Source organism: Mauremys mutica, chromosome 19, assembly GCF_020497125.1.
Source record: "Mauremys mutica isolate MM-2020 ecotype Southern chromosome 19, ASM2049712v1, whole genome shotgun sequence".
NCBI lineage: Eukaryota > Metazoa > Chordata > Testudines > Geoemydidae > Mauremys > Mauremys mutica.
The window spans coordinates 8,257,162-8,272,470 of NC_059090.1; the positions used below are offsets into that span (position 1 = coordinate 8,257,162).

General features: G+C 56.9%; 1 protein-coding gene across 2 annotated transcripts in view; it reads left to right on the forward strand.

The window, feature by feature from the left end:
* The window catches only part of RASA4B (RAS p21 protein activator 4B), a 48,426-nt gene extending 33,901 nt beyond the window's left edge, over positions 1–14,525 (forward strand). Inside the window, exons 10-21 of one of the 2 annotated variants that reach the window (XM_044993621.1) lie at positions 464–620; positions 3,025–3,089; positions 3,599–3,711; positions 4,859–5,051; positions 6,238–6,375; positions 6,903–7,047; positions 8,245–8,405; positions 9,344–9,481; positions 10,013–10,148; positions 10,991–11,111; positions 12,110–12,171; positions 12,498–14,525. In XM_044993621.1, the coding sequence (XP_044849556.1) occupies positions 464–620; positions 3,025–3,089; positions 3,599–3,711; positions 4,859–5,051; positions 6,238–6,375; positions 6,903–7,047; positions 8,245–8,405; positions 9,344–9,481; positions 10,013–10,148; positions 10,991–11,111; positions 12,110–12,171; positions 12,498–12,634 (1,566 nt within the window). In that variant the 3' untranslated portion in view covers positions 12,635–14,525. The remainder of the gene's footprint in view (positions 1–463; positions 621–3,024; positions 3,090–3,598; positions 3,712–4,858; positions 5,052–6,237; positions 6,376–6,902; positions 7,048–8,244; positions 8,406–9,343; positions 9,482–10,012; positions 10,149–10,990; positions 11,112–12,109; positions 12,172–12,497) is intronic. The other variant, XM_044993622.1, reaches the window with a different exon arrangement.
* The last annotated feature ends 784 nt before the right edge of the window (positions 14,526–15,309 follow it).

Sequence of the window (15,309 nt, forward strand, 5' to 3'; positions counted from 1 at the left end):
GGCCCAGGACCACGTTGCGATAGGTGCTATGCAAACACACAACAGAGATGGCCCCGGCCCCAAGCAGCCTACAGTCTGTAAGGCGTTCTGGTGCGGCCACATGGGGGAAGCGAGTATAAACCACACGAAGCGAGTGCGGTCTTTGTCGCGGTCCAGGGGCAGGCCCACGTAGGAGGACAGCAGTTTACTGCAGCTGAGGGAGTTACTCCTGTAGCTCATGTGGCAGAGGCTCGGGCTTTTACCCCTGATGATGCAGGGTTTTGAACGCCGCTGTCAGGCCAAGCGGGGTTGGTTACCCCAGCTCTGCCAATGCCCAGGCTGTACCCACTCTGTAGACAAAACTTCAGCCTCCAGAGCTGCCAGCAGCCAAGAAAATTCCCCAAACCCAGTGTGCCCTGCCAAGGGGGAAGGCCTTATCCTGGCTGCCGCTTCCACTCACTGCGGCCCCTGCTTCTCTTCCCAGCAGGATGGGAAGCTTTGTTTAATCACCCTGATTGACGAAACCACGACGGCGGAGTGTAGGCAGGAAGTGGCCATCAACCTCGTCAAGCTCTTCTTAGGCCAAGGCTTGGCCAAGGAGTTCCTGGATCTCCTCTTCAAGCTGGAGCTGGATAAAACAGGTGAGGCACGAGGACATGGGGCAGAGCCTGTTATTACACTAGCGGCGAGTGACCCAGCTACAGGGCCGGCTTTAGCAAGTGTGGGGCCTGATTCGTACTCACCCGGCGGCTCTCCGGGTCTTCGGCAGCACTCAAGGACCTGCCACCGAAGACGCCTCCCCCCCAGAGCACCGCCGGGTGTGTAAAAATTAAAAAGGTGCCAGCACAGGGGCCTCTTAGGCGCTGGTGCGGGGCCTGATTCTGGGGAATCGGGCGAATCAGCCTAAAGCCGGCCCTGCCCAGCTAGAGTCAAATGGTCTGGGACCCTAGTGGATAGAGCACTGGACTGGGATTCAGCAGACCTGGGTTCTATTCCTGGCTCTGCTGGCCAGCCTTGGACAAGTCACTGCCCCTCTGTGCCTCAGTTTCCCCACCTGTAAAGTGGGATAATGCTATTGACCTTCTTTGGAACGTGCTTTGAGATCTACTGATGAAAGGGGCGAGGTAGATGTAGTTACGGGGATGTAAAACTAGCAGGAATTCACAAACCATGTTTCTCCTGTCACTTACTGTCCCCTTTCACGCCCGGGGATTCCATTAAACAACACAAGTGATTCTAGGTAAGCGGCAGCCTGCTGCATGTGTATGGGACAGAGGTTCTCCTCTTGCTTTCTCTGATGGGAATCCGGTGCAGCGCCACTGCTGTTTACAAGGGTCTCTCTGGGCCGGTTTGTTTACCGGCTCCGAGTAGGTAAGTCGTGCATACAAAGAGCGCCATCTACTGGCAAGTAAGAAAACGGGACCTTGTTCATAAGTAAGGTAAAGTTGTTTGGTGCAAGTGGCTGCTGAAGGCCCAGCTCTGAACGAGTTTAACCGCGCTGGTGAGAAAGGAGAATCTGCCCAAGGGGCGTCTGTGGCCACTGGCACTGGAGGATCTCCGCACCTCCCCATCCTTAATGGATTCATCCTTGCAACAGCCCTGGGCGGTGGGGCAGGACTATTATCCCTCTTGTACACAGGGGGACCTGGGACACAGAGACTGAGTGACTTGCCCCAGGTAATGCAGGAAGCCAAACCCTGGGCTGCTGCTCTAACCACCCGACCGTCCTTGCTCTCAGAAGCAGGGGGTGGTGCTCAGAGTTTTTCATCAGACTCTCTTTGCCTTCCCCCAGGGGCGGCTCTACAAATTTGGCCGCCCCAAGCAGTCATGCCCGGGAGGCGCCCCCGAGCCGCGGGAGCAGCGGACCTCCCGCGGGCATGACTGCGGAGGGTCCGCTGGTCGCGCGGCTCGGCTGGACCTCCCGCAGCTGCGGGCGGTTCGCTGGTCCGGCGGCTCCGGTTGAGCTGCGGCAGTCATGCCTGCGGGAGGTCCAGCCGAGCCGCGGGACGAGCGCCCCCTCCGCAGTCATGCCTGCGGCAGGTCCGGTCGTCCCGGGGCTCCGGTGGACCTCCCGCAGGCATGACTGCGGCAGGTCCACTGGCCCAGCCTGCCGCCCCCCCGGGAAAGGGCCGCCCCAGGCGGGTGCTTGCCCCGCTGGGCTCTGGAGCCGGCCCTGCCTTCCCCACCCCACCCCTTCTCTCCCCACCATCCCCCAAGTCTGAAAGCATGAATCAAACGTCACTGAGTTTGTGACAAACCCCTAATGTCCCTGTAGGTTTGGGATGAATCAGGGTCAGCTGCCCCGGCCCATGTGAGTTTTCTGTCAACCTCCAAACAGCTGACGATGCAGAGAGGTCACAGACAAGGGGCTGGATGGCTCTGGAGTCCGCTAATGGCACTGAATTCTCAAACAGGCCAACCCCCCCGGGAACTGGCTAACCCCCCACTTCGGGGGTGTTCTGAGCTGGAGCCAGGCTTCAGGAAGCGCTCTCTTCTCCTAGTGACCAGGGCTAACGTCTGCTGGCCAGGATGGAGCTACTCAAAGGAAGCAGTCACAAGGGCTGCAGTACCACGTGTGGAGTAACGTTGCGTTGGGAGATGTGGGCCCAAGTATCTGAGTGGGGCCGATGGCCAAAGGCCTGGAGGGTCGGTTCAGCTCAGTGCTTGAGGCTGAACGTTAGTGGGAACTAGGTGTCAGGACTGCTGAGAGTCGCCTCCGTTCCCATTGGGCCAGCACGGCTGGGCTGGAAGTGCCAGGAGACCCTGCCATGATGGGAATGCTTAGAAACTACAACAAGAAGGATGATAAAATAATTGGGGGGGAGGGACCTGAATTTTTCCAAGGCCCCCAAAGGGTCAGTTTAGGTTTGACTTGAGCTCCAAAGTGAAGCTTTGGGTTTTTCTTATTTTATCCAAGCACATTCAGGCTGGCCTGCAAGATGTGCCCTAAGCGTGCTAGACGTGCCAGGGAAATTCTGCTCCCGGTGACCAAAGCCGCGGGCTCTGGCTCCTCGGGTCTCTCACAGGTGACGCTCTCATTTTCAGATGAGCCAAACACGTTATTCCGGAGCAACTCCCTGGCCTCGAAGTCGATGGAATCCTTTCTGAAGGTGCTGGAGTGTGTTATCGGTCTTTCAGTATCCACGGACGCCAGGGCGGGAGCTGACCTAGATAATTGAGTCCGGCTCCCTCCAGTTGCAGGCCCTAGTCTGCCTTGAAAGCTGCTCCACGAGTTGGGAGCAGAGCTGGGTTTGAGCTGAAACCCTGTGACTGGGGGGATTTTGGATCCAGATCTATACTCTGTAGCCCGCCCTTGTCTCTGTAACGGGCCAAGATAAACACCCAGCTCTGAGACCAGTGAATGGTGAGGAGACCGGGCCTGGATCCCTGTAGCTGGAGTCCATCTGTAAATGTTAGACCCCCATCCTCAGTGAGATAATGGTGTGGCCTCTGAGCCTTTCATTGGGCTGCAGTGGAGATCCGGACACGTGGCGTGGATCCAGCTTGCCCTTTGGACGCAGGACTATGCCTGCAAATGCTGAGGGGAGGGGGGTGTGTGTGTGTGTGTGTGTGCAAGCTGCACGCTCCTCTGCCTGCCTCACTGGCCGCCTCTCCTTAGGTGGCAGGGATGCAGTATTTGCACAGCGTCCTGGGGCCGACAGTGAATCGCGTCTTTGACGAGAAGAAGTACATCGAGTTGGATCCCAGCAAGGTGGAGATTAAAGAGGTCGGGTAAGAGGCAGTGCCGGGCGTCAGGCAGCCCCCCCCCCACGGGGCAGGGGACGAGAGTGGCAGAAACCAAGAGCCATGTTCTGGCTCCTCCACCGAGGAACGTGGAGCTGACATGTAGACCGCTACCCCGGACTGCCCTGGCGCCAGCCACCCTGCCCTGAGCTGGCGGTGCTTCCTGAGCATAGGGGATGCGTGAGGCCGGATGCTCCTCTCCCCTGGTTGTAACTCCCAGGAGTACCTGATGCAAGTGAGATCAGGCCCACGATCTTTAAGAGCCAGAGTCTCTGGGTACGTCTACACAGCAAACCAAACCCCACAGCCGCGAGTCTGAGCCCGGGCAGCTGACTCAGCCTCATGGGGCTTGCGCTGTGGGGCTAAAAGAGCAGTGTAGATGTTAGGGCCCAGGCTGGAGCCTGGGCGCTGAGACCCGCCCCGCTGGCTGGGTCTCCGAGTCCGGGCTCCCACCCGAGCCTGGACATCGACACAGCTATTGTTCAGTGTGAGGCCAAGTCAGCTCACCGGGGGTTGGCGGGTGGGGGGTTGGCTGTGTAGACGTACCCTAAGGGGCCAGGTCCTCAGCTGGTGTCATGTGGCATCGCTCCATTGATGTCAATGGATCTACACTGACTGACACCGGCTGAGGATCAGGCCGTAGACTCTGTGCGGATCACAAACCTGCCTAATGTTCCCCTCCAAACAGAGCGTTCTCCTAAAGCCTGTAACTCCCTGGCTGCAAATATCTGCGCCTGCGCTGGAATCGTAGGGTTAGAGAGGAGCCCAAACCTCTGGCTCTCACTCCTGACTTGGTGTCTTAGGCCTGTCCCTAAACAGAGCCAGACAGATGCCGGGGGATCGGCTGATGACTTAGGAAGAAGGGAGCTAACTCGCCCGGCGATGGTCCAGCTAGTTCAGTGTGTCCTATGTTCCACGTCAGGCTGTGCTAGACTTCAGCAGCAAATGGTGCAGTCCTCATCCCAGTGGGGAAGGGCAGCAATCCTTCCTGACCCCAGCCGGTGGCCAGCATGTCCTGAAGCATGTGGATTGGCAGCCCTGCACCCCAGCTGTGTGGCTGCAGAGACCACTCATGCTTACGCAGTCTCCCCCAGCGTGCGTTCCTGACTGTGTGTCCATGCGGCTTGCCCGGCAGGTGCTCCGGGCTCCATCGGATCCAGACGGAGAGCGAGGTGATCCAGCAGAGCACCCAGCACCTGCAGTCCTACCTGACCGACCTGCTCATCACTATCGCCAAGTCAGTGAGGACGTGTCCTGCCACCATCCGCGCCACCTTCAGGCAGCTCTTCAAGCGGGTCGAGGAGCACTTCCCGGAGAACAAACACAAGGTTGGTTGCCAGGCTGTCACCAGCCCAGAGGGAAGCCAGCCCAGCACAGAGACAGGGATGGTGACTTTCACTGCCAGATCGTGACTCTCCGGGGGCACCTGGCTGTCCCGTGCTGTGGCTGGCTTCCAACAGGCATTGGCTATGAGGCTGCAGAACAGCTTAACCCACCAGGCAGCAGCTGTCCTGTGACTGCTGCTCATACACAGCAGTGACCGAAAGGGGACAATCCTGGCTGGAAATCGCAGCCTTGTTTGAGTCTGGACCAAGGCGGGTCCCAGTGCAGGGCCTGCTGAGGTGGGAGCTGCAAGGAGCAGCGCTGTGGTTCAGCAGGGGGCGCTCTTCCCTCTGGACCATTAATGAAGCAATGGTGGCCTGCAGGGTTGGTCAGAAATTAAACTGTTCTGGGATGGAAAATGGGGGTTTTTGGCTAAATAAACTTTTTGGCAGGAAGCGCCGTGCAGAATCTCAAACTTTTTGTCCAAAAAATGAAAATGGAAATATTTTGATTTGGATTCGTCTGCCCCAGTACCTTATGGGAATTGTAGTGTGGTTTCTCCTTGGCTGTTCTACATGTCCCATGATGCCCCAAGGCCAGGGAATCCTGTGGTGCATCATGGGAGATGTAGTCCAACCAGGAAGCTGGACCGATATAGGAGAGCATGAGGCACGGAACTACAGCACCCATGAGGTACCATGGCAGTAAATTGAAATGTACCCGTTTTCAGATTTTCACTGAAATATCAAAATTCTCTAGAGAAAATTGAGAGAAAAATCATTTCCCCCCCCCCCCCAAATTTTCATCTAAATTTTCTGCAGGAAAAAACTGCATTTTCTGACTGTCCCCATTTCCAGCATGGAAATTCCCCTTTGCAGTTTAAATTGGATGCAGGATTCTTCCCCACTGTTGGCTGCCTTGTCAAACAGCTGGCATATTCGTTCCCCCCCAGAGGTGGCTGCATTACAGTGGCGGGAGAATACACTGTATAATTGCTAAAGCACTTTGCGACACTGCTGACCCAAGGAGGCTCAGGGCCCCCGATTCTGATTGTGCTTACACAGAGGTCAGCTGACAGACCCATACCATCTCCTTGGGAAGCCTAAGTTGCTGCTATTGGTGTTTAATGAGCGATTTCCTTCTGTCTCCCTGCCGACACCCCACCCCTCCCTGGCCCCTCTCCCCCTGCAGAACGTGAAGTTCATTGCCGTCACCAGCTTCCTCTGCCTCCGCTTCTTCTCTCCTGCCATCATGTCCCCCAAGCTCTTCCACCTGCGGGAGAAGCATGCGGACGCCCGCACCAGTCGGACCCTGCTGCTCCTAGCCAAGGTAAGTCCTGTGTTGCCCCACGCTGCGCTCCATTGGTGATGGGGGGGGAGGTGTCTGTGTCCCTAAGGGACCCTGCCAGCACTTCCCAATGCAGCATTTCTGATCAGCCAAGCCGAGGGGCTGGCATGGGAGCACAGGCAGTATCCCCCCCAAGCAGCCCACCTGCCGCAGGATGCCAGGCAGCCGTCGCTGCCTGCTGACCCAGTGTGCCATGCTCCCGTTGGATGGGAGGCAGCAGTGGGGTCAGCCGGCCTTCCTGCAGCTCTCTGAGCAAGGCCAGGACATTCAGGGGGGACTCCAGGCAGCAGTGGGCTGTGTCAGCCAGTCACACAGCCAGAGCGAACCATAGAGTCTGCCTGTGTCCAGCTGCCCATTTCTCTACAGTGGGGGACTGAGAATCAGGACTCCTGGGTTCTGTTCCTGCCCTGATGTCAGGCAGAGTGTAACTGCCCTGGCTTTGCCCGGAGTGCACAGCTGTGGGCAGCTCGGTTGGCGTGCTGTGATCCTTCCCTCTCGTTTGGTGCCAGGCTATCCAGACTGTGGGGAACATGGACGCTGCGGCCAGCCGGGCCAAAGAAGGCTGGATGGCTCCTCTGCAGCCCACCATCCAGCAGAGCATCTCCCAGATGAAGGAGTTCATCACCAAGCTCATAGACATCGAGGAGAAGGAAGGTGAGTGAATCCGCTGGAGCCAGTTGGTCTAAGGACCCCACACCTTGCTCCATCTGGCTCGGGGTTGGGGGGGATTCGCTGTCACTGATGTGGCTTTGGGCTGAATCCCTCTTCGAAAAGCATAGCAGCTTCTGGCCCCACAAGTACAGTGCTGGGACTCAGTCTCTCTTCTCAGCCTAGATGGATAGAGCAAGGTAGGTCAGAGTGGGATCAATGAGGTAGCCTGTGACACAGGCTACGGGACCTGTATTCCTGCTCCATGGATCAGCAAGGACACCCACTTTCAGGCTTCGGGCCCCAGCCATCCCCTTTCTTGGACAGAGACTCGCATCTCAGGCCACCTGACAGGTTTCCCCAGGATACACAGTCCCCTGCCTATGCTGTGATAACCCCAGCAAGCCAGACTGTCTAAAAGGCCAATGTCTGCGCTTTGCTTCCCCTCCAGAGGCTAGGCCAGGAGAATTTCCCCCAGTGATCAGGTACCACGCAAACACCCTGTTCTTCAGGTGACAGCATGACAAACCTACATGTGTGCTAATACGCTTACCAGAGATCACCCCCAGCTCCAGCAAGGGGTGATTAGTCCTTCACACCGCACCCAGGGGGTTCTCCGTGGTTACCAGGTCATGGCAGCTTCTGCTCAGAACACGTGCATAGGTGGCCTTTCCTGTATACCGCTGGGGCCTTTCGCTCATGCAAGAGTGAACCACAGACACAAGCTCTCTCCTCAGGGTGGGGCTTTGCATAACCAGAGGGGGGGAGGTACGTTGGCATTCACCACGTCCCTAGAGATTCCCTGGGCAACCCACTTAACTGTCCCCCCAAAGTTCATTCTTGTCTGGCCCATTGTTTCAAACGCTCCCCGGGAGTGCAGAACGCTCCCCTGGGTTCACACGGGTCCCCTCTGCCCCTGGAGGCATTACATGCAATCCCACAGCGATACATAAACTTTGCAGACTTGATACAATGGACTCCAGTCCCAAGAAAGTTTTCCAGGGACAGTGCAGGAAATTGCCATCTCTGTCGCAGACGGCCCTGCCTGCAAGCGGTGTGCTCCAGCAGACAGGGCACTGCCTCGGGAAGGAGACCTGTGTGCTTGTCCCAGCTGTGAAATGGGAATAGCTCTGGGACTCACTCTTGTGAGGTGCTTTGAGGTCTGCGGCTGCCCGGTTCTGAGGGCGTCCCTGTTGCTTGCAGAGGTGGACCAGCCAAAGGCGCAGACGCTGGTTGTGAAGGAGGGGCCTTTATTTATCCACAAGAGCAAAGGCAAAGGGCCGCTGCTGTCGTCTTCCTTTAAGAAACTCTACTTCTCATTGACGAGCGAGGCCCTCAGCTTTGCCAAGACGCCCAGCTCCAAGGTAAGGGGGACGCACCCTGCCATTAGCGGGGGATGGTTGCAGCCCATCCCTAGGACGGGCCCATCTCAGGGAGGCAGCTGCTGGCCCCACATCTTCGCTCGGGCTGCACTGATTGTGGAAGAGAAGTGGCTGGGGGACCCCAGGTGGACACTCGGCTCTGCCTGGACCTGGCAGACAGATGGAAGCTGCTTCCCTGCTCAGCCCCCAGCCCACTGTCGCAGTGAGCCCCTGGAGCACTGTGCTCTAGGGGCTACTCAGGGCAGGGCACATTTGCCCCGATGCACCTAGCAGCGACACGGGGCAAAGACTCTGCTGACCTGTCCGTGGGGAGGGGATTCTCTCGCACTGGTGGGACTGGCAGCCGGGGTTGGGCCTGTACCTCCATTTGCCCATCTGTGATGTGGAGCTGAACTGCTCCTGGCTTCCAGGGCGGTGGTGAGAATTCAAGAATATGTGCATAGCGCCTGGGGTGGGTGAACTGGTTGTGAAGCAGCCCCCGATCCGGCTCCCCGGCTCCAGACCCCACTCCCCAGCGGGACCTCGAGGGCCGGATTAAAACAGCCACCGGGGGGCGGGGGGGCAGAGAACTGGCCAGAGCTGCCCCAGGCCCTTGAAGGCTCTTCCTGCCCATCCGTTCGAGATCTGAAGGGCAGAGGGGGCCGCTCGGATCACCCGGTCTGACCTGCAGAGCACGGGCCGGAGAAGCATGGCCAGCCATTCTGCAGTGCAGGGGATCCGCTGGCATCGTCTCTAGAGTCTGGGGGGGCCGGTCAGCGTGGACCCAGCCTCAGACAGAGCTTTCTCCTGTGAAGCCCCTCTAAGGGGGCATGGCCTCTGCCTGGGAGAGCTCAGATCTCCTGGGCTCTGCTGTGGGGCTGGCCCCCGCCCCCTCTCCCCTCCTGAGGTTTCCATGGCTCCCGCCCTCCCCTTCATTTCAGAAAAGCTCCTTCATCACCCTGGCCAACATCCGGGCGGCCGAGAAGGTGGAGGAGAAAAGCTTTGGCAGCTCCCACGTGATGCAGATCATCTACGCTGATGAGGCAGGGCAGCTGGAGATGGCCTATCTGCAGTGCAAGGTGGGCTGGTCACCCAGGCCGGGGGGGTATCTGTTCAGGGAGCAGGGGAGGATCTGAATGGAGACTGGAACTCATGGGCCTGGCCGTAGACGTCCGGTGTCGTCCCCCCTTCCCTGGCTGCGCAGCGGGGTGGGGGGTCAGGACTCCTGGGTTCTATGCCTGCAGGCCGAGAATGTGTGAGCAGCAGTACTGAGAGCAGAGATCGACGCAGCCGGTCAGTCCCAGGGGCCAGGAGAGGCTCCTATGCTGGGCGGTGAGGGGCGGAAGCTTCATTTGCTTCGTGAGGCCGGCTATTTTGGGGAGGCGGCTCTGGCACCTGGGAAAGCACTAGTGCAATGCACGGCTGGCACGCCACGGATGGGGGCCCTTTGCTTTGCTCCCAGTCTGGCGCACTAACCTTGTGCTGGGCAGTGCCCATGGGCTGCAGCCCAAGTGACGCTGGGGGCCGTGAGTGGGGACCCTCCAGTCACTCAGTGCCTGGCGCCTCTGGCAGGGACATAGGGCAGCGCCCGCTGTGTGTGTCTGTTTCAGTGCGTCAATGAGCTGAACCAGTGGCTCTCGGCCCTGAGGAAAGTCTGCGTTAACAACGCCGAGATGCTGGGCTCCTATCACCCGGGAGTGTTCAAAGGCGACAAATGGAGCTGCTGCCACCAAAAGGATAAAACAGGTACTGCGCTTGCCCGGCCTCCTGCCAGCAAAGGGAGTCTAGTGGTGAGAGCAGAGGGACGGAGAGGCGTGGCTCTTGGGTGGGTTCTAGGGCTGTAGTTCTGCCACTGCCTCACTGTGTGACCTTGGGCAAGTCACCTGACCCCTCTGTGCCTTCAGGGTCCCATCTGTGAGACGCATGCCTGGGCGTCAGGTGTGTGCCCAATCTACAGGTGGGTGGGTGGGGTGGGTTCCCCTCTGTGCCTGACCCACAGAGGCTGTGGCTAGTACAGGCCAAACTAGGGATGTCTGGGTTGTCAGCTTGTTCTTTTAGCTGTGGAGCTCCTGGCTGTCTGCCAAGAGGGCTTGGAGCCCCTCGGCTCAGGGCTTCTCTACACTTACAAGGCCGCACCGATGCAGCTGTGTCGCTGTAGTGAAGACGCTCCTATGAGAGCGTCTCCCGTCGGCGTACGTGCTCCACCCCCCCGAGAGGCGGTAGGAGAAACCATCCTGTCGACGTAGCGCTGGCTACACTGGGAGTTCGGCTGGATGGGTGACTCGCTCTACCAACACGAGTTTGTAGTGCAGACCAGGGCTCGGGTGCTAGAGAAAGGCAGAGTATTGTTCCTGTCTCCCTGGGCATGGAGCTGTGTTCATTTGCTGTATTGATGGCTTGGGAACGCCCGGACGCTCCCTTCTCCAGGGAAGCCAGAGCAGGGGGAGTCGCAGAATGCCTACGTGAGTGTAGTTAAACCCGTGGGCTCTTACATCCACTAAAGGGCACCACTCAGATACCAACAGTCTCTGCTTTTTGCGGGGGCCCACCGCAAATTAACCTGCTGTGTCCTGGCTGCTGTCGCCTAGGTTTGGGATGTGATAAAACCCGGCACGGAGTCACTCTGCAGGAATGGAATGACCCCCTGGATCCAGATCTAGAGTCTCAGTTAATTTTTAGACACCTGTTTGGAGTGAGGGAGTTAATGAGGTGAGTCGCTTGATTCGTGCGGCATGATTGGGGCTGTTTCCCTCTAGGAGTTTGCACCCAGGGATCATCTCTGTGCCCTGTCAGCATGGAGCGTGTCTCGCACACTGTGCTCTCACTCGCGGGGGACCATCTCTGTGGCCCCAAGGAGGGAGGGTGCCAATCAGCACAGTGAGTTACGTGTTCCAGGGGCCAACAGGCCATGCACTCTGCCCCTGGCAATCATCTGCCTAAGGTCCAGTGTTCTGCTCTGTTTCAAAGGACTGGCTGGAATCGGCCTGGCGTTCGTACCTATGTATGTGCACATGTTCCAGGCGTTCTGACTGAAGCCAGGGTGAGGGTGATACCCCAGGGGCCCCCTCTGCGCTGGTCTGCAGCCTTGGGATCCTGTGCAGAAAGAGGTCATTAGTGACTAGCTTGGAGATTGGAATCCCTGTGAGGTCCCATCTTGCCCATCCCCAGGCCAGAATTGTTCCCTTCAGTCTATTTATCAGTGCTCTGTCCATTCTAGTTTAAATGCCCCAAGCAATGGGGCTTTCACCATCTCCCTTGGGAGGTTCTTCCATTATCTTAATGGATCTCACTGTGCAGGAATTCCTTCTGACACTCACCCCGAGTGTTCCCTTTCTGACTGTCCCCATCCTCCTCCATCTACACCCCATATCACCTCCTTCCTGATCATTCACTGGGGCTACATCCCAGAGAAGGAAGTGTGGGTGAGCAGTGAGATGGACATATACAAGAGGCTGGGGTGGCTGCTCAAAGGTCCTTAGAAGAAGCCACCATGTGTTCAGAGTTAGCCAAGGGGAGTAGACACACAGAACTTAATCTTACAAGGTCCTGACCTTCTCATGAGATGCTGATTGTCTTCAACTCCTGTTATCAGTGGCATTGTGCAGGACTGCACCTTCTGGCTTTTTGGCTTTGAATATGGTGGGGCTAATCGGTTAATTGCGGATTACATTTGAAAACCCATTCTTGTTTCATCTTGCTCCCTTCAGGGAAAAGTATCTGGAGATGTTGACAGAGAAAAATGAAAACGTTCTTCTGCGCCAAAGTGGAGGTATTGCTTTGTTGTTGATGGATTATTAATCTTTCCTAGGAGGGCATGTGCTGTGATTAGCAATACATCTAATAACTAACACTCTCCTCCCTCTTCCCAGACAACACCACATTACTGTGTAATAGTTCCCTGTCCTGGCCATCAACCATGACCATCAAAATTTTCAACCAGCCCTAACTATCATCCTTTGCTGCTGGGGGTGGGCTCGAATTTCTGGTGGTGCTGTCTCCTCTAGTGATCCTTGAGGCTGGTGGTGTTGTCAGTAGCTGCTGTGCAAGCACCACTCCAATCAGGGCAATTCTCTCTGCTTCCCTGCACCTCCACAGACCCCGAAAATGTGGACGGCCCTACAAGGCTGTTCCAGGTGCTGCAGGACCTCGAAGACGCCCATCACACAGCCGTCTTCAGCTCAGGCACCCTAGCTGACGGGGACAGAAACTGCCTCCTGGAGCTGCAGACGTGACTCCTGGAGTGAGCCACTCCGTCGGGGTGACGCCGCTGCCTCTCATTCTGCTCACTTGGTCCTGCTGCGTCCATCAGAGCTGCCAACACTAGACATCTTTTCAATGGGAACTCCCTTGACACCGTGTGCTCTCGCCATCGCCCCACTGCTCAAAAAGCCATGTCATGGACTTCTGCCAGCTTAGCGTGTCTCCATGAGTGAGCGACTTGTCAATGACCCTCTTGTGCTCTCACTAGTCCCCAGAGCGGGATGGGGGCCTGTGCTCTATCCAGAAGGTAGTGCAGAAGCTTTCACGTCTCTCCACTATTATTTTTACCTTTCAGTCAAGATCCAGCTGTTTTGTCAAGCCTGGTCTGATGTGAAATCGTATTCCCCAATGCAACCTTATATCTGAGCTGCTTCACCCTGGGTTTGAGACACCAGGGTCAAAATGACTCGGTGGAGCACTGAAGCCAGTAGTAATGCATGGGCTGATGAATCCGCAGAAGAGGAGGGGGAATCTGTTAGGGCAGGGGACTGGGAGTCAGGTGGCCTGGATTCCATACACTCTTCTGCCACTGACCCACAGTATGAGATAGGGCAGGTCATTTGACCCTGGTGTGTTCCTCAGTTTCCCCATCTCTGAAATAGGGATGATGAGACTTCCCCTCCTTTGTTAAAGTGCTTTGCCATCCTCTGATGAAAGGTGCAATGGAGGCGTGAAGTATCCGTTAACTGGAGATGCTGGCTGACGCCTGGAATTTTGTAACCAATGTCACTGAGCAGCACATCCGTCCGTCTCACTGGGTTGTAGCTGAGGTAAAGGAATGCAGATTCAGCTTATTGAATGAACATGGACAAGTCTTGAGTCAGCACCTCAGACCCCATTGCATGGTATGTGGTTACTGCTGGCTGCTCAGTGACCATTCCACACCTTGAGGAAAAAGAGATGGAGAAGTGGTTTGTTAGTGCAGCTGATTCTGAGCCAGGCCTCCTGGTTCTATTCCCACCTCTCCCCACCCTGGGTAAATTGCTGTTTTTTAGAAGCACTTGGCATCCACCCACAAGAGTCAGTGAGAGCTGGAGGGGCTCAGCACCTCTGAAAGCCAGGGCCTTGACCTCTGCGTCTGTTTTCTGATCTGTAATTGCGGATATTAGACTAAACCAAGTTCTCAGTTGCAATTCCATTGGCAGTCACCAAAGGCAGATTTTCACTCCCCATGCCTATCTCCCAGGGGTCTTGCAAAGCTTGCTTACCTGTCAAGTGGTTCTTGATCCCAGGAAATGCAAAATACTATCTGTATAATGGCTTCCTGTCTGAAAAGTGCTTTCACATCCCTGGCAAAAGGTGCTATAGAGATGCAGGCTGGCCACTACCACCTGTGCCGTATTTCAGGCTCAGGTAAATGGATGCTCTGAAACTATTGAGCAGGTGGCCTGGCTCTTACTCGGTGTCCTGCACTAACTAAAGTGGTGGTTATAAACAGTCTGGTTCATGGCCATTTGGGTGTCAGAACAGTGCACCTGCTGGGTCACATGGACCCTCCACTGAACTGAACGGAAAATGCTACAGGTTAGACCTGCTGTTCTGCACAATATTATCATTTAGTGCAGCACATGGAGTCAGCACAATCCAGCAGCCTGGTGGAGGGACCCAAATAACCATCCATTTGCCACAGAAAATGTGTCCCTTTGGCAGTTGATCAGGTACAGGCGGGGGCATGGCTGGTGTGTTCATTGCAGAGGTGGCTTAGCCCTGATCAGGTGTATGTGACCTAAAGCAATAGACTCCAGAGGAGACCGGTGTCAAAGGGAGTAACCAGGGCCTATGCCTTCCCATCCACTGTACAGAATCAATGCTAGAGAAATAGCTGTGTATTTGAATGTACAATAAACACATCTTTTACCATGAGGCCATGTGTTTGCTTTTCATTCCCTGCCAGCATCTCCCTCTTGAGAAAATGCCAATGGGATCTGCGGACACTCGGTTTAGTTCAGGGGGAGTTTGTTTGACCCTTTCAGTTAATTGAATGTACTTTCATGTTCAGAAATGTACACCAGCCTGGTGTAAGCCAGTTGTGGACTCGGGTCCTGCTGGCACCTCAGGTCCGGGGTGGGGGGGGGCTGCAGGGTGAGAGGGGGTGTCTGCATATGTGGTGTTGCCATCAATAACGATGTCTTGTGTCTACATCAGGTGAGGGTGCTGCTGCTGCTGAGAGGGTCACTGTCCATGAAGGTGCTAAAAGGGTGTTGCTAGCAGTGACGGTGCCCTGGGTGACACTGGTGAGGATGTTGCCACTGCTCAGGGTGTGAGGATGGTGCCGTTGATGCGGGTGTTGGGCAGGGCGCCGATGAGGGCGTTGCCAGGGGTGACGGGGGTGAGGATGGTGTGGTCGAGGAGGGTGTTGGGCAGGGTGCCGATGAGGGCGTTGCCAGGGGTGACGGGGGTGAGGATGGTGCGGTCGAGGGGGGGGGGTGGGGCGGGGTGGGGCAGGGTGCCGATGAGGGCGTTGCCATGGTGTTGCTGTCCACGAAGGTGGTAACCAGGGTGCTGCTGTTGGCGCTGGGGGGTGGCACATGTTGCCCATGGCGCTGGGGGTGACCGGGGCGGGGGGCGGGGCCCCGAGCCAGGCTCAGCCGGGGGCCCCCTGGGCTGAGCGGCAATTTCTCCTCGCTGCCGGCAGGGGGCGCGGTCG